General features: G+C 63.9%; 2 protein-coding genes across 2 annotated transcripts in view; both read right to left on the bottom strand.

Moving 5' to 3' along the window:
* CDH4 (cadherin 4) overlaps nucleotides 1-22,924 on the bottom strand; it is a 499,901-nt gene that overhangs the window by 22,472 nt on the left and 454,505 nt on the right. Inside the window, exons 7-8 of the mRNA XM_059407342.1 lie at nucleotides 19,098-19,270; nucleotides 4,653-4,790 (exon numbers count right to left, since the gene is read on the bottom strand). Coding sequence (XP_059263325.1) covers nucleotides 4,653-4,790; nucleotides 19,098-19,270 — 311 coding nt within the window. The remainder of the gene's footprint in view (nucleotides 1-4,652; nucleotides 4,791-19,097; nucleotides 19,271-22,924) is intronic.
* OSBPL2 (oxysterol binding protein like 2) overlaps nucleotides 1-22,924 on the bottom strand; it is a 322,355-nt gene that overhangs the window by 250,728 nt on the left and 48,703 nt on the right. The window lies entirely within an intron of this gene.

Below are 22,924 nucleotides of genomic sequence, written 5' to 3'. Positions count from 1 at the left end.
GTGGGGCCGGGCGTTCTGGCCTCCGGCCTCCCCGGTGCTCGGAGAAGCTGTCCCAATCGGTTATCTATGGCAGAGTTTCACACCGAGGGCCTGAGCACAATGAAGGGCCATGAGTCCGTTCCAACCCTGAGAGGCCAGATTCTTACTCTCAGGAACTCAGGCTGAGCTGGAATCTCTCCTCTCCTGGGTTTGTGGACGAGGTGAAAAGCTAAGCGCCCTGGGGATTCCCAGGGTTAGGGCCACAGAGGGCCTGCTTTGGGGCAGCAGGGGCCCAGGCAGCCAGGGTAGGAGCCAGGGTAGCCAGTCCCTGGGAAGGTTCCAAGGCTAGCCCGGGGTCTAACCGTTCTGCTCAGGTCCCGGTGGTGGAGGGCTGGCTGCCGTCCGTGCACTTACAGAGCAGAGGACAGCGTTCTTCACAGACATCAGTGGATGCTCCTGACCTCACCTCGGGACTATATGTCACTTCAGGGCGGAGTGGGGACAAACATTCAGAGAGGTCCGGCTATCAGCCCACGGTCACACAGCGAGGAGGGGCCGAGGCGGGGCTAATGAGGGGCTTCCGGACTCCAGGAGACCCTCCTGAGGGCGTGTGAGGTGCTGGGCTGGTGGAAGGGGCCCAGGACACTGGGTGTCCAGGATTCTCCCCCAGGGCTCCAGACAAGGCCAGACAGGAGGCTCCTGGGGGCAGAGTGCAGGTTGTGTCCTGGGGCCTGAGCCCCTAGCCCGGCAGAGCCCGGCAGAGCCCGGCAGAGCCCGGCAGAGCCCGGCAGAGCCCGGCGCTCACCCCCGAGAGAGTGTGGACTGGGCCGGTGGAAAGGCCCGGAGGCCCTGTGGCAGGCTGCCCTGTACCCCGCGTGCGGCGCAGGCAAAGGGAAATAGCTTTGAATCAACATCTAAGAGCGGGAACTGGGCCGTGCGAACCCCTTCTTCTCTGCAGCTTCTGCTGATGGTTCTTGGTGAAGACTGGTAACAACAGCCGGCCTCGGCCTCCCCACTCGGCCGGCCAGTGCCACGCAGACATTGTCCCGTCCGCAGAGGCGTGTGCGCTTCAGGAGACGCGCTCCATTCCTGCCCCCGTGGGGACGCCCGAGCGCACGGTCGCCCCGCCCTCCCTGCTTTGCTCCGTTGCGGGCCCTCCCAGGACGGGTGTTTCCGGGGGGGCCCGCAGGTGTTTGCGCCGCGGCCGCCTGCGGAAGGGAAGACGGCGTCCCGACTCGGAGGACCGGCGGTCACAGCTGGACCGGGGCTGGCATAGTGGGCGGAAGGCGTCCCTCCAGGAGCAGGTGTGGGGCAGCCCGGGGCCCTCGCTGGAGCTGCAGAAGACGCTCCACCCCAGAAGGGGATGGAGACTCGCTCGGGGTCTGGGAGGAGAACCACCTGGCCCAGAGGGGGTGCCCCGAGGAAGCAGGCGCCCTGGGTCTGACTGTCTCTCCGTGTGGCCTCGGGCCACCCGGAACTAGCCTTCTGGGCCTCAGTTGTCTCTGGTGGCTGTTGCTCTGACAGCCTCCACGGCCACGTCAGGGGAGACCTCTCAGGAAACACACAGAAGCTTCCGGACGTGAGGGCCACGGCGCACTCGACTCTCGGCCACGGTCGTGCGGCATTCCGCGCTCACAGCGGCGGAGGGGGCGGGCGCCCGGGACGCGGCCCCGTGCCAGCGTGGGGCTGGCCTTCTCACTCCTGACCCAGCCGCTCTCCCATGAGCCCGTGTTATTCCCCAGCAGGCGCTGTGGCTGTGGGGCTCTCCCCGACGGCAGCGCGTGTGGCTGTGGGGCTCTCCCCGACGGCAGCGCGTGCGGGTGGGGGCACCCGGTGGAGGCGGGACGGGCTGGGAGGGACGCCTTCGCCACGGCCGGTCACTTCATACCTTGTGAATTCTGCACCGGTGTGTGAGTCACCTAACCGAGGACGCCCAGTGAGCTTTAAAAAGGAGAAAATGAGTAAGTGAAGTCGGTGGTGCCGTGGGTTTGCTCACGGACGGCCCAGGGGTCTGCGCTCAGCAGACTCACATGGGTGGGCTCCAGAGACGCGCTGTTGGGCGGAAGAAGCCGACTCCACAGAATCACGCGCTCTGCGTGACCCCATCCGTGTGACGGGCGAGACTGGAGTGTTGGCGAAGGTCGCCTTGGCAGTGGACGCTGTCAGGGGCTGCTCTGGGGACCGGCAGGAGGTTGCTCCTGGCTCCTGGTGGGAATGTTTCCCGGAAGATGTGTGGTCACACTACATTCCCGTCACACAATGAGCAAGACCCCTTCTGACGAAGCAGGGGACCCACAGGGTCCATCTGGGTGCTCGTGGCTTAGAGCGGATGGGGTGTGCCTACTTCGGGTCCTGGTAAATTAGACGCCAACCAACCATCTTGGGGGGAAAAGAAGTCAGCTTCTGTGGGGGCAGGAGGGTGGGCTAGGGCTCTGGTCTGCTCTCGCCGGAGCCCGCTGGTTTCTGGCCCGTCCCGGAGGCTGCCAGCGTCTGTGCGATCCCCGGTCGGTGACACCTTCTCCGGAGAGCCTGGGTGCAGGCTTGGACCAGGATCGGGAGGCAGGCGGGGGCTGTGAGCATCCTGTTCCAGTCCCTGCGGGTTTTAGCCAAATCCCAACTCCTGGCAATGCCTTCTTCAGCGCTCCACTGGTGTGCTTTTCTCCAAATCCGGTGGTGGCCAGAGGTGACCAGCAGGGCTGGACAGAGTCCTTTACCTCGGCAGGTCACCACGTTGCCTCATGCCTGAAGGCACATCCTTCACTCCCACCAGAGACAATTGGCTTGGTTTCCTTCTGCCCTGGTTTCCATGGTGACAGTGGAGGTCCTGAAGCTGTTTCCCAGGGGGACTAGGGGTCCTGGTGGTCAAGAGGGCTGGTGCCACTGCTCCCCGGACATCTGGAATTTGCAGGCTGGTACCAGGACAAGAGCGTGTCCTTGGGAACAGTGTCCTCTCACCTGGGCACCAGCTGTGCGTCCTTGGAGACACCAGACTCAGCAGATGGTGAGCATCTGAGGTTCCCACCCCTGCCCCACCTGCCAGGGCCGATGCCAGAGCCCGGCTCAGGACGGGCTCCAGTCCCCACTGCAACGTTACCTGGGGGAGGTCCCCTGCATGGGTGATCACCTGCACTGCTGCCCCCAGGCACCAGCACAGGTGTCGTGTGTCCTAAAGACAGCCGTGTGTTCTCCTCATCACAGAACGAGGCGCAGGGTGGACGGAAGGACAGCGGGTCTGCACGGACAGGCTCGGGGGAGGCCCTGCTGGGGGCCTGGAGCCTAGGCATCATTACTCTCCCAGGTCCCTAGGGAGGATGCTTCGACCATGTACAAAATGTCCAGGATACTGGCCCTGAGCCTTTCCTGACCACTGGCCCAGGACTGATGGAGGCAGAAGCCGTGTCCCCTCAGCCAGGTGGGCTGGGGCTGCGCTGCTCCCCCTGCATGCGATCTGCCATTTGTACACTAGATGGTGCTGTGCATCCGCAGGTGAGGTCGCGTGCCAGGGCTGGGTGCGGGAGGTAGGGGAGCACGGGTGTGGGTGCGGGGGATGGGGTCTGGGGACTCTGACATGGGGGCAGGAGACCCCAGGGCGTGGGGTGATGGGGAAGCAGGATGAGGGAATGCTCGGATATCGGCGGGGGAGGACTGGTTCCGGAGATGCCCTCCAGGCAGTCACCGGCTCTGGGGAGCTCCGGGGAGCAGGCGGGGTCTCCTCTGTCCCCACCGCCTTCCCTGCTCCTTGTTGCAGAGTCAGCGCGGCTTCTGGGGTCCAATCCCAGCTGCTCCCACTGAGAGGCTAGCAGGGTGGCTTTGGGCCAGTGACTTGGCCTGTCTGAGTCTCGGCATTCCCCCGACCCTGCCCAGGTTGGGAGGCTAGAGCTCGGCAGGGGAGGGCTCCCCGGCGGCGGCTTGTGCTGTGCCTGTTGGGGAGGGCCCCCCGGCGGCTTGTGCTGTGCCTGTTACTGTCTTTGCTGTCACCCCCGCGTCCCCTCGGCCCTCCCGCGGCGGCTCCGAGAGGCGATCCCGAGACCCTCGGATCTGCCATAATCTCCCAGTGTCCCTGTGACTCCGAATGCTCAAACCTGGATGTCCCCCAAGGGCCCTGGGTCACTTTGGTCCGGAGCCGCTGGGTGTGGGGCTCAGCGACGGCCCACCGGCCAGGCCTGCGGGGAGGAGCTCGCCGGTCCCTGCCCCCTCCGCCTCTGTGCGCGGTGGGCTGTGGAGCACAGCCCAGCTCCTCCTGCAGGGACCGGCCCGTGCCCGGCCGAGGCCCCACCCGGGCATCCACCAGCAGGTCCCACGGTGCACACAGCCGCACGTGTGCTCCAAACATGGCTGAGCCCCAACACCCCTGCTCGGCTCTGGATTCCGAGTGTCCAGCCCATGCGGTCCTGGGCACTTCTCAGGGCGTCAACGGTCGCTCTGGGTCAGGCCTCCTGGGGCCGCATCACAGCCCCTGCCCGCTGCCGCCCCCCCCCCCCCGGAGCCCACCTCCTTGGCAGCTCCTCCGGTCGCCCTCCTGCTGGGGACTCCTGAGGTGGCTGGGCTCCGTGTCAGCCTCCTGCTGCCCAGGGCCACGGGCGCGCCGCTGTCGGCCAAGCTCCTGCCGGCACCCACGGTGAGGAGGGCGGCGGCCCTGACGGCACCGGCTACCCAGGCGCGCGACTACTCACCGTGCTCGCCGTGAATTCTGGCGGGTTGTCGTTCACATCCGTCACCGTGATGATGGCCGTGGCCGTGTTCGAGAGGCCGTAGTTGAGGTTCCCCTCCATGTCCGTGGCCTGGACGATGACGGTATACTGCTGGACTTTCTGGAAGGGGCAGGAAGGGGAGGCACGGCGTGTCAGTTTACAGGCTGCTGCCCCTTTCCCTCAACGCGCGCTCCCTGAGGCCGGGCCCCTGCGGGCGGGATGGGCACACCGGGCCCCTGGCCGCTCTCGGCCACTGTCCTGGTGCAAGGACCTGCTCCTTCGCTGGCTGCGGGCAACGGCGCTGCACGGAGAAGCCTGGCCGCCTTCACCGCAGGGCCCGGCTGTGGTAGGTACAGATGGTGTTTGGTGCCAAGACAGAAGGGAGGAGAATGGGGGTCCCTGGAGAGCACCGTCCGGCCTGGGGCTCAGAAAACCAGGGACGGACACTTGGAGAGAGGGAGACTCCCGCAGACGGGCCAGGCCCCCGTCACCTGCCCTCTGACTGGTCTCTGCGGCTGTGGCTCCCACCCCAGTTCTGACTGTCTGGTCCCGTGCTGTCACTTCATCATCCTCTCTGTCCCTCCCCAAACTGAGCTCTGGGAGACCGCCACTGCCCCACTCACCCCGTGTCCCCAGAGCCGACGGCCACGCCCAGCACAGAGCAGGTGCTCCGAGAACGTGCGTTAAACGTTCCTACGTGAGCATCGGTGACAACGCACAGGCCGAGGAACGGTGAGACGGACTGCGAGGTCCCGCAGGCCTGACACGACCTCTGGGTATTTGTGGGTGGCTGGGAGTCACTTTGAGGGAAATCACACGGTCCGACGCGTGTATAGGACGGGTCAGGTCAGCTCATTAAGGCCACGGGCCACATCTACCTGCCGCTGCTTAGTTCTGGCAGTAAAGTTGTGCTGGTGCAGGACCACGTCTACTCATCTACACCCTGCGCTGGTTTTGCACAATGGGTGAGTGGCGGTGAGACCACATGGCCCGCAGAGCGGAGACATGGACCGTGGGGCCCTTTTGCAGAAGATGCGTGTCGTCCTGGGCCCCAACGCCAGGCAGAGTCAGCCAGGAAGCTCGAGGGCAGGCTTGGCAGGGACGCCACGAACTTTTCGGGGAGTAAGGGCTGGGGAAAGCAGGCAGGTTCTGGAAGAGCAGGGATGTGCTGCCTGGAGGTGACAGGGTGCACGGGGCCGGGCCAGGCGGGCGGTCTGGCTGGGCTCGGGGTGGGGGTGGGGCTCGGGGCTCAGGAGCGCCACACGCTTTCTCACCTAGACTCCGCTCACCGGTCGAGCCCACAGTCCCACGCGACCGGGGCCGGGTGTGCGGGGGCTTGCGGGGCTCTGCCCCTGCCCCAGCCTCCCCCACTGCCTCCCCCTGGCTGTCATTTCCGCTTCTCCGTGGCCCCTGGGTCTCTCCTGCAAGGGACGCCTAGCTGGGGGCTGGGTCGCGGGGAAGCACCCTCAGGGACAGGGCCCCTCAGCAGGTCCCCCGGTGCCAGACGCGAGCGGAGGGCGGCGGGGCGGTCCCCACCCGCGGGGGGCCGTGGACGGGACTCTGGCCTGCTGTCCGGCCCACGGGAGGCCTCCAGCACTGTTCGTGACGGGACTGAGCACATGTCCACCACAGCTGACGTTTGGGAAAATGGTAGAGCTTGCAACCAAGGAGACATGAAAAAATCATAGAAACAGCTCTCTGCCTGGTGCTGCGTCCCGTTTCAAAAGTTTTCTCTCAAAAAATCAATCTTCATCTCTCCCCATGCTCCTCCCTCTGTCGCCGCCCCTCCGGCCACCCCCCCGTGCCTCCCTCCGCCCAACAGGCTCTCCACTGGCCCGCCCTCCACGGACCCGCTCCTCCACGCCCCACCGTCATCCACACCCCCGCCCCCCGCCGTCCGTCCGTCCGTCCGTCCGTCCGTCCTGCCTCGGCCTCTTCCTCCCTCCTTCCAGCCACCGGTCCTGGGCGTCAGGTGAGCCGCTCTGTCGGAGGCGGCCGACAACCTCTCATCTGTTCCCGGCGCGAGGGACGCAGGAAGGGGTCGAGTCTTTCCCTTGCAAGTGCTCAGAGCTGGTTCTTTTTTTTTTTTTCTTTTAAGGGTTTATTTATTTGGGAGAGACGGAGCACAAGCAGGGGGAGCGGCAGCAGAGCAGCAGAGGGAGAAGCAGGCTCCCCGCTGAGCAGGGAGCCCGATGCGGGACCCGGTCCCGGGACCCGGGCGGTGCGAGCGGCGGGAACGTGTGTCCGAGGGAAGCCGGCCCAGCACACAGCCTCATGTCGCAGCCGGGACTGCTGAGGGGCACCATCACCCCAGGGCCTCACAGCACCCTGGGAGGCAGGGGGCGGCGGTGGGGATTCCCCAGGGGACTCCCCGCTCTCAGGTCTCTGTCGCTCACACAGTACAGACGGAGCCAGGGGAGCCCACACAGCCACACGGCGGAGACTCTTTCTGGATGTGGGTGGACGGCGCACGGAGAGCGGGGCTGCCCCCGACAGGACAGCGGCCCGCGCGGGACTCCCCCTCGCCCGCAGGCCCAACGCCGTTCAGAAACGCAGCAGGCCTGACCCGTGCTCCGCCCGAGGTGGGAAGATGGCGCCCCTGCCTTCCGGGCTTCGAAGCGGCTCCCTGTCCCCCGTCACAGCTCCACCTCCTCTAGGGACGCTGCCTTGTCGTGCTGGGGACCGCCCCCGTGCGGCGGCACACTGCATCCGAGCCCCAGGTCGCCACAGGCCTCGGCGAGCGGTCCTGCCCCCGAAACCTCGTTCCCTCTGTGCTTGACGCGGGCCGCGGCTCCGTCCCCGCCGTGCCCTCCCCGGGGAGGACAGCGGAACCAAGTCTGATTTTCAGACGGGGCGGCGGGCAGCCAGCTTTGGAGGTGGTTTCCCCGTCTCACCCCACGTTCTCTTGTTTAATCAGATCTTCTCCCTCCTGTGGCCGACTTTGTCTCTGGTGCCGAGAATCTCAGCAGCGTCCTTCCTGCACGTGGACGTCCCCGTCTGTGTCCGTGACCTGCTGCCATCCCTGCCGGCGGCCGCGTGCGCCCCAGGTGTTGTCAGCGCCCTGTTGCGTCGGCCCTGCGGGGGCTGGGACTCGGGCTCCGATGGGCTCTGTGCTGAGCCCACGGCGGGCGCTCCAGGAGGTCCCCGCCTGTGCTCTCGGGGGACCCAGTGCCTGCAGGGGCCGGTGATGTGGGAGCGACGCCCACCCCACTCCCCGGGGCCACCCTGCAGGACAGATCCCTGGACCTCGACACCCGAGGTCCCACCGGGGCCACCACGGTACTGTTGTGATCTCAGGCCACGCCTGGCCATCCTCATCCGTGGGCCCGCAGGGGACCCCGACCCAGGCCGAGCCCTGCGCGAGGCTCTGTCGTCAAACTACCCCTTGCGCCGAAGGCTTTCCTGGGCTTCAATACACACACCAGAAACGAGGTTCGCGCAGCTGCCAGTCCGCGGCCCTAACAGGAACCAGTCCCAAACACAAGGGCGTGGCTTGAAAGGTCTCCCCGTGAGTAACTAGGCCCAGCCCTCAAAGGGCATCTGCGAGCCAGGAAATGTCTCTGCTGGAGGGGCCTCCCCATCACCTCCCGCGACAAAGAGGAGAAACTGAGGCCCAGAGACAAGCACTATGACAGGCTGATCGGCCACCCGGTCCCCTGGCTGGTCCAGTTACAGCCAATGGCTCCCCTGCTCCCCGGCTAACGCCTGGCCTGGCTCCGTTCCCGGCGGAAGCAGAGGCCTGCCAGTTCCAGAAGCGGCAGCGACTCTGCCCCCTCCCCCCAGCCTCTCCCCTCCCCAACTCTGCTGCTTCTCCAGCACGTTCCCACCCCAGGGCCGCTGAGGGCCACTCCGTCTGCCCCGAACTCTGCCCCTTCCCACCGGCCAGGCCTTTCCTCCTCCTCAGTGGGAAACCAAGCCACCCGCACAACCCCTGCTCGCCTCCTACACCCGGACCCCCCCCGGACCTGCCTTCCCTACCCCACACCTGGTCTTCCCGGAGACGCTGCTTTTCTTCTCCGCATCAGCATGGCGGGTCCGCCTGCCTGCTGCCGCCTCACAGGCGGGGCCGCCAGAGCCCCGTACGTGATGTTCGCCACGCTCTCTGCCATCTAGAACCTGACGTGGGGACAAGGCCACTCCCTCCAGGCATGGGTGACCGTCCACGGGCATAGCTCTGGGCCACAAGCCCCTTCAGCTTGTTTCCAGCTGGGCCAAGCACTGGCCTGGTTTGAGGACAGCGGTGAGGTGGGGGAGGGTGTGGCGTGAACAGTTCCAGCCCGGAGGACTGCAGGAGCTGGGCGCAGGAGGGGCTGGACACTGGGGACACCCCTGAGGCTGACCCCACCCCCTCAGGCTGCGAGGGGTCCCCAGAGCAGCCAGAGGACAAAGCACAGCAGGCAGGGTGGGGGCGGGGGCCTGGGATGGGGTCCGAGTTGGCTCTGCAGACGGAGGGAAGGGGAGGCCGTCCTGGAGGAGGGCAGGCCCCGAGGCCACGACGGGTGCTCTGGCTGGAGGTCAGCTGAGGCGAGTGCAGAGAGGCGAGGGGTGGGGACACAAGCCCTGGTGTCCAGGAGTGCCGGCCAGCCCAGAGGCTGGAGGGCGCGCGGCGTGCTTCTGACGACCCTCCGCACGGAACCAGCCCTGCCGACACCTGGATTTTGGGACGGTCACCTTCTCTCTTGTACCAAATCCCCTCTGGAGTGGCGTGTGGATCCTGAGGGAGGTGGCTGGTCGTGGGTGTCCTGGACGCATAGGGAGGCGGCCGGTTGCTGGAGTCCTGGACGCAGGTACCTGTACGTGACCGTCCACCCACGGCCTAGCAGGAGGGTCCGGTGTACTCAGAGGTTCCACGGATCGATTAAACTTGTTTCTCGGCCCAAGGCGTATTTCATTTACGTGAGGCCCAGCTGGGGCCCGACGGAGCGCGGGACAGTGTTCAGAGCTGATTTAGCACCGTGGTGACCCCACAGACCACCTTCGCTGTGGCGCTTCTACCTCCCAGCAGCTCCTGGGGTGCAGGGGTGCAGGCCTCCCTGCTTTGTGGTGAATTGAACCGAGCCTTGTTGGGGGGGGCATGGCTGCTGGACAGTGTGGTTGGGGCCTGGCCATCTGGAGTCCCTGAAGCCTGCTGCCCGGCTCTCCTGGGACAGAGATGACTCCGGATCCAGCTCTGGACCCACCGCGGTCTTCTCCACGGGCAGTGGGCTTCTGCTCTCCGAAACAGCCCGCAGTGGAGCTGGAAGGAGGTGGCTGCGGGGAGAGGGGGCGAGCCTGGGCCTCTGGAGCCTCTCCCACGGGAGGCCAGCTGGCGACAGTCGCTCTCACCGGTGTGCAGCTGCCCCTCCGGCCAGCCCACCTGCCGCCCCGGGGAAGCCCTGCTCTGCCCGCTCAGCAGCAGTGCCGCAATGAGTTCATTAAAACATGATCTGCCCATTTTCAAGTTCAAGAGAAGGGAAGAAAACCGCATGTGGTGGTCCCTGGGGTTTTCGCTTCCTCCCCATAGCTCAGCATTTAAATTTTTCAGAACATCCATCAATAATGCAGCTGGCTGACCTGCCCTAGAAAAGCTTCAAAGCTTCCCGCGTGGCCCTGCGGCTTGGACGCCCACGTGCTGGTGGAGCCTGGGCTGCCACCCCGTCTGAGGATGGTGTCCCCGCTCCCGGGGCCGTGTCACCTGCCCGGCTAGAAGCATGTCTTCCTGCCCACACTGGGCATCAGCAGCGGGTCCTCTGCAGCGGGCTGGCGGCTGGAAGGTGGGTGTAGACCGAGGCTGAGAGCCTGGTGTCCACAATGCAATGCATAGAACCTGTCGGGTCCCTCCTCCCTGACCGAGGGTGGGGTTCTCCTCCTCGCTGGGTCAATGCCAGTGTCCTGAGGCTCCTGCCCTGGGCCACGTGCCCCCTCCCGCTTTCCTGCCTGTCACTGCTGTCACTGCGGGAGCTGAGAAGTGAGTCAACTCAGGGCCTCCCTCCTGCACTTAGAGCTCCTGTCGCTCAGCACCCGGGTGTCTGATCTGACCCTGGGAGCCAGCAGGAGGGCGCCTGGGGCAGCCGCTGTGGGAAGAGGGGTCACGGCGCTGAGGCAAACGGGCCGTAGGTCCTGAGCACTCACTCACTGCGAGACCAGTGACCCCGCGCCTGGCCCTGGCCCGAGTGAGCTGGACAAGGTCCAGACAAATGCTTGTTCCAGGCCTCACTGCCGCATGGTCACCACAGCCACTGGTGGGGACACTCCACCTGTGCGTCCGGCCACGAGGGAGTAGACACTCATGCACCATTCGGGACGGTGCTAGAAGGGACGAGGCGGGACACGCACTACCCCGTGGACGGACCTCGACGGCACAGGGCTGAGGGAGTAGACATGAAGCCACAGTCTCCCGGGACCCCTGACATGAAACGTCCGTCACTGGCCTGTCCATCGAGATGGTGGAATAGTGGTCGCCAGGGGCCGGGGGCTGGGAGGCGGGAGTGCCTGCTAGTGGGGACAGTCATTTTGGGGGGATGAAATGGCCCTGGAAGCAGGTGGAGCAGTGCCTCACTGCTCTCCGCACACTCGGGGTGCCTGAGGACGCCTGCCCCGCCCGGGGCTGCGTGATGCTGCGGTGCCCCCGACAAGCCTCAGTGCACGCCTGTCTCCTCGTCCCCCACCACCGGGTTTGCTTTCTGCTGCATGAAGCGGCAGACCTGGGTGAATCAAGAGGAAACGCCAGCATGGCCGGGATGGCGTCCTCCCTCGCGGTCGGCGTGGGGAGTGAGGCGGGAAGGGCTCCGGGTGCTGATCTGCAGTGCTGGGTGAGCGGGCTGCTTGGTGCCCACCCCCCTGGCCTATCTCCCCCTTCCTCTGCTGGGCCAGATAAGAGATGAGCTCTCAGGAATGATCACTGGGGATTGAGGGGTTGGAGACTCTGGGAAGAATGAGAATGGGTGTCCTGTCCAGGGAGATGGGGCTGCCTTGGTCCCTGAATCCTGGCGTGCCTTCTCTTCGGGGCCCCTCCAGGCCACCCACAGATATAGCATCTGTGCTGCCCAGGGCTGGGACAGGCATGGCCATGCACACACACCTCACACCTGCCCAACGAGCAGCCATGTGCCCTAGTTCTGGAAGCCAAGCGATCTGTGGGGCTGGATCGTTCTCTGGGTGGGGCTGTCCTGGGCACTGTGGCATCTCCCCCAAGCTGAGGCAACCGAAACTGTCCCCAGACTTCCAGTGTCCCTGCTGTGGGGAGGGAATTACCCTGGTTGAGAAGCAGGGCTCTAGGGGAGGAGACAGCCAATAAATAAACAATACCTGTCCCATCAAGGGCTGTGTAGGTAAGGGAGGCGGGAGAGGGGGCGGAGGGCCTGGGGGTGTGAGGGCTGCTGGTTGATACAAGCTGGCCAGACAAGGCTTCTCTGCTAAGGAGATGCTTGATGAGCCAGCTGGTGGGTATCCAGGGGAGGTATGTTTTCAGCAGAGGGAACATCCAGTGCAAAGGCCCTGGGGCAGGCACTCTTGTGTGGCAGGGAAGGTAGGCCAGTGAGCAAGGGTAGGGTGAGCCAGAGGGTGGCGAAGGAGCAGAAGCTACCGTTGGACGTCACTGCGGGGGACACAGGAAGCCACAGGAGGGTCTGAGAAGACGGAGGGTCAGATCTCTGCGTGGACAGGATCGCCTGGCTGTTGAGTGAGGACAGATGTAGGGGCGGAACAGAGGCCAGGAGAGGGTCTGGCCGATGCCAAGCACAGATAACCGGGAGAAGGGTGTTTCCCACGTTGAGGGTGCGGTGTCCGTCAGCACGGCTCGTGTGTAACGCGGGGAACGCAGCCCCGGCCTGTGCACGCAGGACCAACCTGTGCAACCCCCCCCTCCCGAGTTCCAGGGGGCGGAGCTCCAGGGGGCGGAGCTCGAGGGGCGGGGAGTGGGCGGTGCTCTGGGGGCGGAGCCCGGGGGCAGAGTTCCAGGGGGCGGAGCTCCGGGGGCGGGGCTGCTGCTTTCCTGGAGGTGCGGTCCGTGTCCCCCGCCGCGCGGCTGCGACAAGAGGACGCTCCAGCTGTTCTCGTGGGAAGAGGCCACCGCGTGGCTCGGGCTCGCGGGGGGCTCTGCCGTCTCGCCTGGCGTCTGGGGATCGAGCGGGGCGCCCGCCCCGTGTGCGTGTTGGGGCCCCGCCGCCCGCGCCCCCCCGGCCGGCCGCCCCCGCGCGACCCAGGAGCACAGAGGCCGGGCGGGGCTCGTCCCTTCCTGTCTGCTCTGCTGGCCTTTCCGGGGTGTCCACCGTCCCCGACCCTGCCGACTAGGCCGGCGCTGGGAGCTCGCACGGGGCTCCGGAGCAGCCCTGAAAGCCAGCGCGGACCGTCCGCCGCCGCCGGCCTCCCCCAGGGGTCGGGGTTTCCATGTGTCCGTGTGTCCGGCCGCTCGGGAGGGGAACGCGCGGGGCCCGCCGCTGCCGGACGCTCCCTGAAGCCGAGCAGGGGGACGGCCGCACCCGGTCCATGCCAGTGGCCGCGAGGGGCGTCGCGCTGGTGCTTCCTGGGGCGCCCTGGGCGAATCCTCCTCCGCTGGAGGGTCTCCAGGATGACAGGACGGTTCTGCTCTTGCTCCTAAAACCCTGCGAGGCCACGAGACACTCGTCCCATTTGTGTCAGGACACATTTCAAGTCGAGGAAGCGGACTGGCGAGGGTCAGCGTGTGGGGACAGGGAGCCTGTGGTGGGGTGCCCAGTGACCCAGGGATCTCTGCCAGGGTAGGCAGTGGCGGATCTGAGACACCCGTGGCACAGCCACGGGGGCAGGAGCGGAAAGCTGTCCTCGCGGGGTTGGTCGCTCTAACCCACTGTAATGGGGGACGTGCAGGGAGCGTGCAGGGGAGCGGGTCAGCGGCAGGGCATCTCTGACTGGGCACACAGGAGACACCAGAGCCCCCCCCCCGCCCCCGCCCCCAACCTTAAGGAGGCCTCTCCTGACATGTTAGTTATGTGAGAATGCTCTGTCTACACAGCTCTGCCTAATTAGACACGGTGGCAATTGTTTGTGGATTTTGGCTTTGTCAAGACAGCTCGCTCTGCCACCCAGATGCTGTCTCCAAGGTCATCTGCAGTGTTTCTCCCCCAGGATGCTACTGTTCCCTGGGTCGTGGGGATCAGTGTTCTCACAGGGAGACGAGGGGAAATGTGCAGACTTGTGCAGGTGTCTCGTGGGGAAACATGAGCTTTCTGCAGGGCTGGAGCCCCGGGGCCTGGGCCCAGTGGCCTGAGGGTCCACCCGCCGGTGGGACAGCAAGCCATCTTGTCCTGCCTCTATCAGCCATTCACACTTTAGTATAAAATTTTGGGTATGATCTTTCATGGACTATAGCAATCTAGTATAAAAGTCCCCGAAGAGTGAGGACACCTAGGTTGGAGGGCTCGGTAGCTGTGAAGCAAAAGTCAAAGCAAATATTGATCTCTTCGAGCTCAAGGTGGCAGGGGTCACAGCTGTTTCCCTGCCCCTGGGTCTGCCCGTCTGCCGGTCCTGCCCTTGTCATGCGCACCCCTCTGATCTCTCCACACATTTCTTGAGCCGCTCCAGTGCCTCAGGCACCCAGCCGAGCACTGGACAGTCAGTGGTGCCTGAACAGATTGGGCCTGCCCTCCAGAGCTTGTGTCGGGAGGGGAACTCGCAGTAAAGGAGCCAGTGAGCTCACGTACAGTCTCCTCTGAGCAGGGGGAAAAGAACCTGCCTGGTTCAGGGAGGAGGAGGGCACGGGTCGCGAGCAGAGTGACCACAGAGGCCTCCCTGAGGGTGGTGTTTGGTAAGACAGGAAGAACTGGGGCCTCAAGCACCTGGGGACAGGAGAGAGGCCCAACGAGGCAGTGGAGGGGTGGGCCGGTCCTCAGCACTGGAGGAGCGGGAAGCTGGGTGGGAGCTGCAGGCGGCATAGGCTCAAGGTGCTAGGGTGCCTGGCGTGTCTCCGGCGCTGGCTCCCTCCTGCAGACCCCACGCCGCTCCTTCTGTCTAGGGACCTTCGCTTCCCCAGCTGGGGTCCATGCAGGCCTGGTGCGCACACAAGGCTGTGCCGGCAGCGGCAGGGAGTGTCCACCAGCTGTCTCCGGACAATCACAACCTGTGGTCTGCGGACGTGCTAATTAGCGCAGACAGCTTGTGTCTAATTATTTCACTTGACTCGTTCAAGATTCAGAGACCATCTGCTCTGGGAGGGAGGCGGGAGGGGCAGCCGGCGAGGGGCCCTTGGCCGCTGAGCAGACCCTGAGGCAGCTGGCCCGAAGGGGAGCCCCAGGCCCCTGGGTGGGACGGGGCTGAGAGGCAGAGGAGGCGGCAGACCCGCAGCAGGGCCTGCACGGTATCCAGGCCTGAGCAGTGGGCAGCTTGGTGCATTCCAGAAGTTCCCGAGAACACAGGGCAGAGGCTGGACCGCGGAGTGCTTGCGGGCCCGTCCTACATCAGGGTCACAGGACTTGCGGCCAGGCGTGGGGAGCGAGGGTGGGGCATACGGGGTACACAGTGGCGCGGGGGCTCCGACAGGACGGGAGGGGCCTGGGCTGGGGGGCTGTCTTGACTGAGGTACGTGGGCTCTCTCCGCTTGAGGCGGGAGGGAACCACGTAGCTCCTCTGGGGGATTCTGCACCCATCAGTCCCCTGAGAAAGTGCGTGGCTTCAGATCTCCACAGTCCATTCTCGGGGCTGAAGGAGGTCAAGAGAGGACGGAGGACTTGGCTTCGAGCTGAAGGACAAGGCTGCCGGGGCCCGATACAGGCCATGTGTGGCTGCGCGGGCCCCGCGTGGACAGAGCTGGGCTGAGCAAACTGCGAGACGGAGCCGGGCTCTGGGGCCGAGGGGAAGACTCTGGATTTTGTTGCAAGTGAGAAAGGAGGCCACGGAAGGCCTCCTGCTGGGTGAGGAGGGGCTGAGACTCGGCGGCAGGAGGTCAGTCCGAGGCCTGAAGCCGCCTGCTCCTTCATGAACAGACGAAAACCAGGCAGGCCCCCACCGCCCCTCCCTGCGCAGCCGAGCGGGTCCGAAGGGAACGGAAGCCCGCCCTCCGGAGCCCGGCCTCTGCGGCCAAGAGCCAGCAGCGTCTCCGAGCTTTCTGCTGGTTGGGAGGCCTTGCCTCCTTCTGCAGCCAGACGGGTCGTGCGGACAGAGGCTCCGAAAACGCCTCTTACCTCTGAGCCGGTCCTGCGGTGGGGGGAGGTGTATGGCGTCGGACAGAGCAGGTGAGAGCGGAGCCGGATGGACCCCGCCCGCCCCTCTGTCTCCGGCGCCTGAAGTCCAAGCTCGTGAAATACGGAACAGAAGCCCTCTGTGGAGGGCGAGGCTTCGCTGGGGCCGGAGTCGGGGGCCGGGGGCGCGCGGGGTCACCAGCACTGAAGCCTGGTGGAGATGGTGGGGCCTGGAGCTCTGAGGTCCGGGCTGGCGAGAGAGCCCGACTCCCCCTCCCCCGCCCCCCGCACGTCTGCCACCCGCCGAAGGCTGAGGACCGCGGTGTACCCCGGGAACCCCAAGGGGAGGACTGCCCCTCCTTCAGCCTCTCGTCACAGTTCAGGCGAGCTCATGAGCATCTGTGTCTCTGGGGGCTCCGTGAGGCCGGCAGCCCCATGGGAACACGGAGCAGAGGGCCCGCGGACATGGGGCCACCAAGGGTGGGTCCCGGGATGCTGCCCAGGCTGTGGGGCACCTAACACGTGGCTGGCAGAGGTGAGGACCGATTCTATGTAATGGTAAAGCCTGAAATTTAAATGACTGTGCGTGGCAGGGGGCTACCCAGACCCCGCTCTCACAAGGCCGCCTCCTCATCATCCCTGAGTTCGAAGACGCCCATTACAATTAGGAACCCCAAGACAGGCGGGTCAGGCCTCTAGTGTCTCCCCCAAATTCATGTCCTCCTGGACCTCAGAATGTGACCCGATTTGGAAATAGGGTCTTTGTGAGTTAAGGTGAAGTCACGTTGGACTAGGATGAACCCTAAGTCCCATGACTGGTGTCCCCATAAGAAGAGGGGACGCAGAGAGACACCCAGAGAAGACGTGTGGCCCGGAGGCAGAGGTTGGAGTGGGAAGAGGGAGAGGCGCAAGCGGACTCCCTGCTGAGTGTGGGGCCAGCCGTGGGGCTCGAAGCTAGGACCCGTGAGTCACGACCTGAGACAAAGTCAGATGCCCAACGGCCTGAGCCAGCCAGATGGCCCGAGGTTTTTGACCAAAGGAAGGACCCTGCTGAGCGGCGTCTGTGACTGCTTGTGACCAGTTGCATGTGTGCTGCCCGTCCCTCGGGAGAAGTGGGTGCCGGTCATTCCTCCCAAAGGGCAACAAATAGGACCAGTTCTACCAGCCCCCAAGGTTCAGAGCAAGGTCACCTCCTCTGAGAAGACTCCCCTGATTTCTCCATTGTGAGAGCATCTCATCAGCACATGACTTTGTGCGGGCAAGCCCCTGCGCCACCTGCAGCACCTTCATTTCGGTTCTGCTCCCACCCCCAGCCCCCGCGGCCTCGGCGGGGAGCGGCCCGTCTCCCCAGCTCTCTGTCGCCTGCGCCTCACTCAGCACCTTTGTCGGGATTTGCTAAACAAGGAAGGAGGACGCGGCGTGTTTGTTCCTGTTCGGACCTCTCTGACGGCCTTCCGCGCAGCGTCCGTCACAGGCTGCGGCCCACCGCCCCAGCTGATGGCAGCAGCCTTCTGGGAGCTGGGGGAGCAGTCCCTTGTCCAGTCCCCGACTGCAGGGCCTGGTCTGGCCGCGGCAGGCGCTTACCCTGGCCCCTGGGAGGTCCCCCAGTCACCCACGGAGCCCGAGTTCCTGTCCCCTCCCTCTTGCACATCTCCACCAACACTGGGCCAAGAATATGTCTGACCCGGTTGATCGGGAGCCGCCCGGCGAGCCTCCCCACCAGTCCTCACCCACCACCAGGGCCCATGCCTCCCCTCTGCTGAGCCCTCCAGGCTGGCATCTCTGTGCCCATTTCTCAGAGGGCACTGAGGCTGGGGTTCTGGTGTCCCCCTAATGTGTTCATGACCAGGCTGCTGGCGAGGGTCACCCTGCAGTGTGCTGAGCCACGAGGTTGCATAAATTCTCTCTCGTGTGACGCTTCTGCCCCCGGGCCCGCCGCCAACTGCCCCCTACAATTGAGGAATGCCAAGAAGAGCACCTGCTGCCTTCACAGGGTGGGCTGGTGGCGGGGGTGGCACTTCCCATGCTACCCCCTGGCATTTATCTGGAAGGTGCAGATGGGGGCAGCTTTGTCAGGGGTGAGGTCTACACTCGAAGTGTTTGGTGCCCCCATCTCCAAACCTGCCAGGATCACCAGGTGTGGGGAATCAGTCTGGGGAGTGACAGCTTGCCGCAGCTGGGCTCTGGAAACCCACACTCGGCAAAGTCCCGGCTCTGGGCCCCCGGATCAAGGTGAGGTCGCCCAGACCCAGGTGCTAAGTCCTGCAATGCTTCTGGGGAGGGGAAGCAGAAGGGCATCAAGATGAGTGTGGCCAAGGGCTCTGCAAACGAACCCCGAGCAGGGGAGTGAGAAGCACAACTTGTTTGCTCCGAGCTCAGCCAGGGTCTCCTCCCAGTGCTGGGAGGAGTCAAGTACTTTCAAGGGTAAACTGACTCATGCAGTCTTTAGAGCAGACCGGCCTCTGGTCACCACGCAGGCAGGAGGCCGCCACGGAGGCACAGAGGCAGGAGAGATGACACTCCTCTGGGAAGTGAGAGCGCTCAGAGCCGCCCTCCGGGGGCCTTCACCGGAGCTGCTGCTGACCCTTCTGGGGGTCCCGGAGGCAGGTGACTAGGACAGTGTCATTGACCCAGATGGGAACATGTGGCCCGGTGCCTGGGCACGGCCCTGCACTCGGTGAGTAAACGCCTCTCCGGCCGCCGCCGCAGCAAAGCCTCCTCACCCTGCCTTCTCCTGAGGGTCTGGCGCTGGGTGGGGTGGACACTGGGGTCCACACGGATGGGGTGAGGGAAGGGGGTACAACACAGGTGCCGGTGAAGCTGGGAAGCCCTTGTCCGTGGCACCAGATAAGTCACTTTGGCTCTGACAGTTCCTGGCCCGAGTGGAAAGTGCCGCCCGTCTGTGTGTCCCGTGTCATCAGGGCGGGAACACCAGCGTCGGACGCAGTACGGGTGTTCCAGGCAGGGGTGCGTCCTCACGCTCCCAGACAGTCGCTAACGGCCCCCAAACCCAGGACCCCGCTGTGGTCGCCTCCTGAACAGCACAAGGGTCGGACCTCGGCCCCACTCACGCCAGCCGCGCCTGCTGGGAAACCGTGTGCAGGACCTGCTCCTGGATTTGCTCAAAGGGCTGCGCTGAACGCTTAGGAACGGCTTTGTTGAGCTCTTTTCTCCGGGCCAGGCGCTGCAGGAGACAGGCCTCCGGGGGACCCAGCCTGGGCTGGGGTCAGCGTCTCCCACATGGGCTGCAGGGGCCAGGCCACCCTCCCCCGGCCCCCACAAGGCCCCCCCTCACCTCTCGGTCCAGGCCAGCTGCCACGGTCACAATGTCCCCTGTCTCGCTGTTGATGGTGAACATGTTCTGGGATGGGCTCTGCGGGGTTTGGGTCACGATGCGGTACCGCACCATCCCGTTGGCCGTGGTGCTGTCGTCTGCGTCATTGGCCGTGACGGTCATCACATAGGTGCCTGGGACAGAGAATGCATCTCAGATGGGAGCATCTGCTGTGTCCGCCGTCGCCTCCGCGCACACCCCCGGGCAGACCTCGCCAGCCTATCCGGGTCTCTCGGGGGATGGGGTCACCGCGCACCCTTCCCACAGCCCACATTGTTGGAGGAGGGGCTAGAAAGCAAACCCGCCGCCCCTACTTCCCCAAGGGGAACCTTCCAGAGCTCAAGGTCCAGAGCATCGGGACTGGCCCAGAGAGGAGGGAAGAGTGCCGCCGGCCGCGGGATCAGCTTTTCCAACTGCGAATGCGGCGCCCTCTCCCCGAGCCACACGGCTCAAGACCCGGCTGTCAGGGTTTGCTGGGGCTCCGCGGAGCGCACGTGGGGTGTGGTGCGGCAGGGACGCGGAGGCCCCTGGAGAAGGAGCAGGGTCGGGCATGGGGCGGCTCTCCGGAAGGCGGGAGTACGTGCTTGAGGGACGCGCAGAAAAGGAGCTGACAGGAGTCCCTGCAGGGGAGGCTGTGCGCAATGCAGGGGTGGGTAGCCTACGTGCAGGGGTGCCTGTGGGACACGTGGCTGTCTGCGCCCCAGAGCCGCCCCACAGCTCAGTGTCTGTTTCCCCGACCATGCGCAGGGCTGGGCTCTGTGGTGGCACTAGCACTAGGACAGCCCCACCCTCTGCGGGCGGCACCTGCAGGTCCCGTGGTGTCCCTTCCCTGCCTTGCGAGGCCCTGGTTGGGTCAGCACATCCTCCCCCTAGCCACAGTGATCAGTTTAGCTACAGGCACCTTATCCATCACAGTCAGCAATAACCACGTTTGCTGGGATTTCTGGGACTCCAACATGTTGTGCCTGCCATTGGGTCTGCCAGGGTCAGTGAGTGAGGCTGGGGACGATGGTCACTTTCTGGCCACAAATGAAAGGGCTAAAGGACAGGGCCGTCTCAGAGCCTCTAGAGGGACTCCAGTGACAGCTTCTCCCTAGGAAGCCCCTGGATCAAGCTGCACCTGAAGCTATTACCTAAAGATTTTTAAATAAGCAGATTTTTTTTTTTTTTTAAAGAACAATTTTAGGCCAATGGCAAAATTAGGGGGAAGGTACCCTATAGAATTTTTGTATAATCGAGCCCATGACCTCCCTTTGCACCTTATGCCGTTTTAGTTTGAGTTTTTGTCACTTGCAACCCAGTGTTCTGACTCTGCCTTGATCCACTGGAGTCTTGGGCCTGGAGGTCCTTGTGCTGAGCAAGTGTTTTTAGCTCAGTTCCCAGCTCCAGAGCAACGTGCTTTCCGGGGCCCTGCAGGGGCATGGGGAGTGTGGACACCTGCCCTGATGCAATCCTTTCTTGGGAGCTGCTGTCTGAAGCTTGGGCTGAACTGGACTTCGGGTTTCAACTGTACAGCTCGGGGGAGGGGCTGTACGCATCCAGAAACCCCATTTCAGCTGGACCTCAACTTCCTCATGAGCTCCTTGATGAGGTCCCTGCTCCCACAGTCCCCGACTGGCAAACCGGGGAATCAGTTTCAGGGTGGGGGAGTATTCCCAAAGCTTTAGAATCTCAGGCTCAGCATCAAATTTGGGGCCTTCGAAGAGCAAGTTCTGGAGGCAGAGTGAGTGCAGGCTGGATGTGGCCGAGGCTCTTGGTCTCCAGAGCCCGCCCAGTCAGCCTGCGTCCCTCCAGACACCCTTGGGTCCTGGGTGTGCAGGACTCGGGTCTGAATGTCCAGCAGCAAGACTGGTCGTTCAGTTTTGGGCCCGTCCCAACATCGCCTTACGTGCAGGCATCCAGCTTGTTTGCTGCCTTCAGGAGTCTGCTTTTAAAAAAACCAAACGAGAGACTTCCAGAAATTCTTTTCTGATTGCAGAAATGAAACACACCCGTGGAGACTGGCGCGTTGTCACGGGAAACTATCAGCAGGTACAACGGCGGAAAAGCCGGCGGGGACCCCCCCGCCTGACGCACCGGCCGTGGCTGCTCAGCTCAGGCTCCCGCCGCGGAGCCTGATTCTCAAAACTTTACCGCGGACACACGTCTGGCTCCTTCTCTTTGAAACAACAACAACAACTTTATTACTGATCCAAGAAATGAAAGTCAGGCATTTTCACGTTCCAGAAAGGCAAACACTCTAAAAATAACAACGCTGGAGACCGGCAGGGAAATACGGGAAGGGGCACCCCCACCCCCCACAGCGTCTAAGCAGCTCACGGCCTCTGCTTCGGGGTGGTTCGCCGTCTAGACCCAAATGCCTTGAACGCGTGTCCACCTGACAAATCCGCCTCTAGGAATTCATCCTGTGGGAGAATCACCGACGTGCGACAGAGGATTGGTCTGTGCCCCCAGCCACCGTGCTGGCTCGGATCCTGAGAGCAAAGCCCCAAATCCTCCACAGATATTTATTAAATATCTACCGCGGGCCAAGCACCATGTTCAGCATCGCACGTCTGCGTGCAAAGCAGATGAACAAAGTCCCTGGTGCGCGGGTGGGTGTGACTGTTAAATCCCGGCATGTGGGCCCCCCCTCCCCGGGATGGAACATTCTGTATCTTGATTTCGTCAACTCCAACATCCTGGCTGGGATATTGTGCTGTGGTTCTGCCAAGACGTGACTGAGAGACGGAACACACACCTCCCAGCAGCCAACCGGGGCGCAGACAGAACTCTATCCCACCGCCCGCGGGAACCAGCCCGGGGGCCGCCCACCGCCTGCGGGAACCACTGGGGGAGGTAGCAGCTCCCTGCAGGTCAGGCCTGGAGGAAGTCAGACCCTCTATCTCTAGTAACAATCCAGGAAGCCAAACAGTCATCCCACAACCATTGGCCCAGAACTGTGGGGACTTGATCAGTAGCTGAGAGCTTCCCCAGTTTTTATCCCGGCTTTGACTCAGGACCGGCCAGAGAAGTGGGCCTCCAGCCAGTGACTTGGGATGCCCACCTGCCACTGGGCCAAGCCCGCAGCCCGCTCCGTGCATAGCCTAGCAGCCCCTTTCCCACTCGATGCTCTTACACGGCTCTGGAGAAGCAGAGCTCCTGGGGTGGGCTTTGCTCTCGTCCGCGTCACTGTCAGGGGACCGAAGGCTGTGGGGGCTCTGCTTCGGCTGCACTTGGCGTGCGCGCCTCTAGCGATCTCCAATACGAACCTCACGTGGAAACCCCCTGACCTGGGAGGCCCCCGTCCGGTGGTGTGGACAAGCCACGGGCACAATCGGTAAGTAGATGATATTAACCACAGGACAGCGGGTGTTGCTTAAATAAATTATGATGCTATCATAACCTCGCGATCACGGACTAGCGTGAAGCCATTAAAATGTTGTAGAAGGACAGTTAACGGTATTTGAAATGTTCATGACAGATGTGCGACTCGCTGGAAGAGAACGGGGCCTCTAGACGGTTCCGCGTGACCCCAGCCTCTAGAGCAACAACGCGCTTATGCAAAGGAGGGGAGGCCAGAGGGCGTGTGGCGGGCGGGCCCTCGCGGGCGCTGTGGTTTCCCTGTGGGATTCTCTCTGTATCCTCCATGGGTCCTTCAGAGGCTCTCACTTGATTATCAGAAAGTAAAAAAAAAAAAAAAAAAAAAAAAAAAAGGAAACTAAGAAAAAAGGCAACTGAGAAACAGAAGACGTGGTTTTGTGTTTAGAGCCTACATCACGACTCGGTTTCTCCCAAGAAGGAGCGAT

This window comes from Mustela nigripes, chromosome 7 (assembly GCF_022355385.1).
Source record: "Mustela nigripes isolate SB6536 chromosome 7, MUSNIG.SB6536, whole genome shotgun sequence".
Lineage (NCBI taxonomy): Eukaryota > Metazoa > Chordata > Mammalia > Carnivora > Mustelidae > Mustela > Mustela nigripes.
Note: the sequence above shows the minus strand (reverse complement) of the source record. Positions and strands in the feature narration are given on the sequence as shown.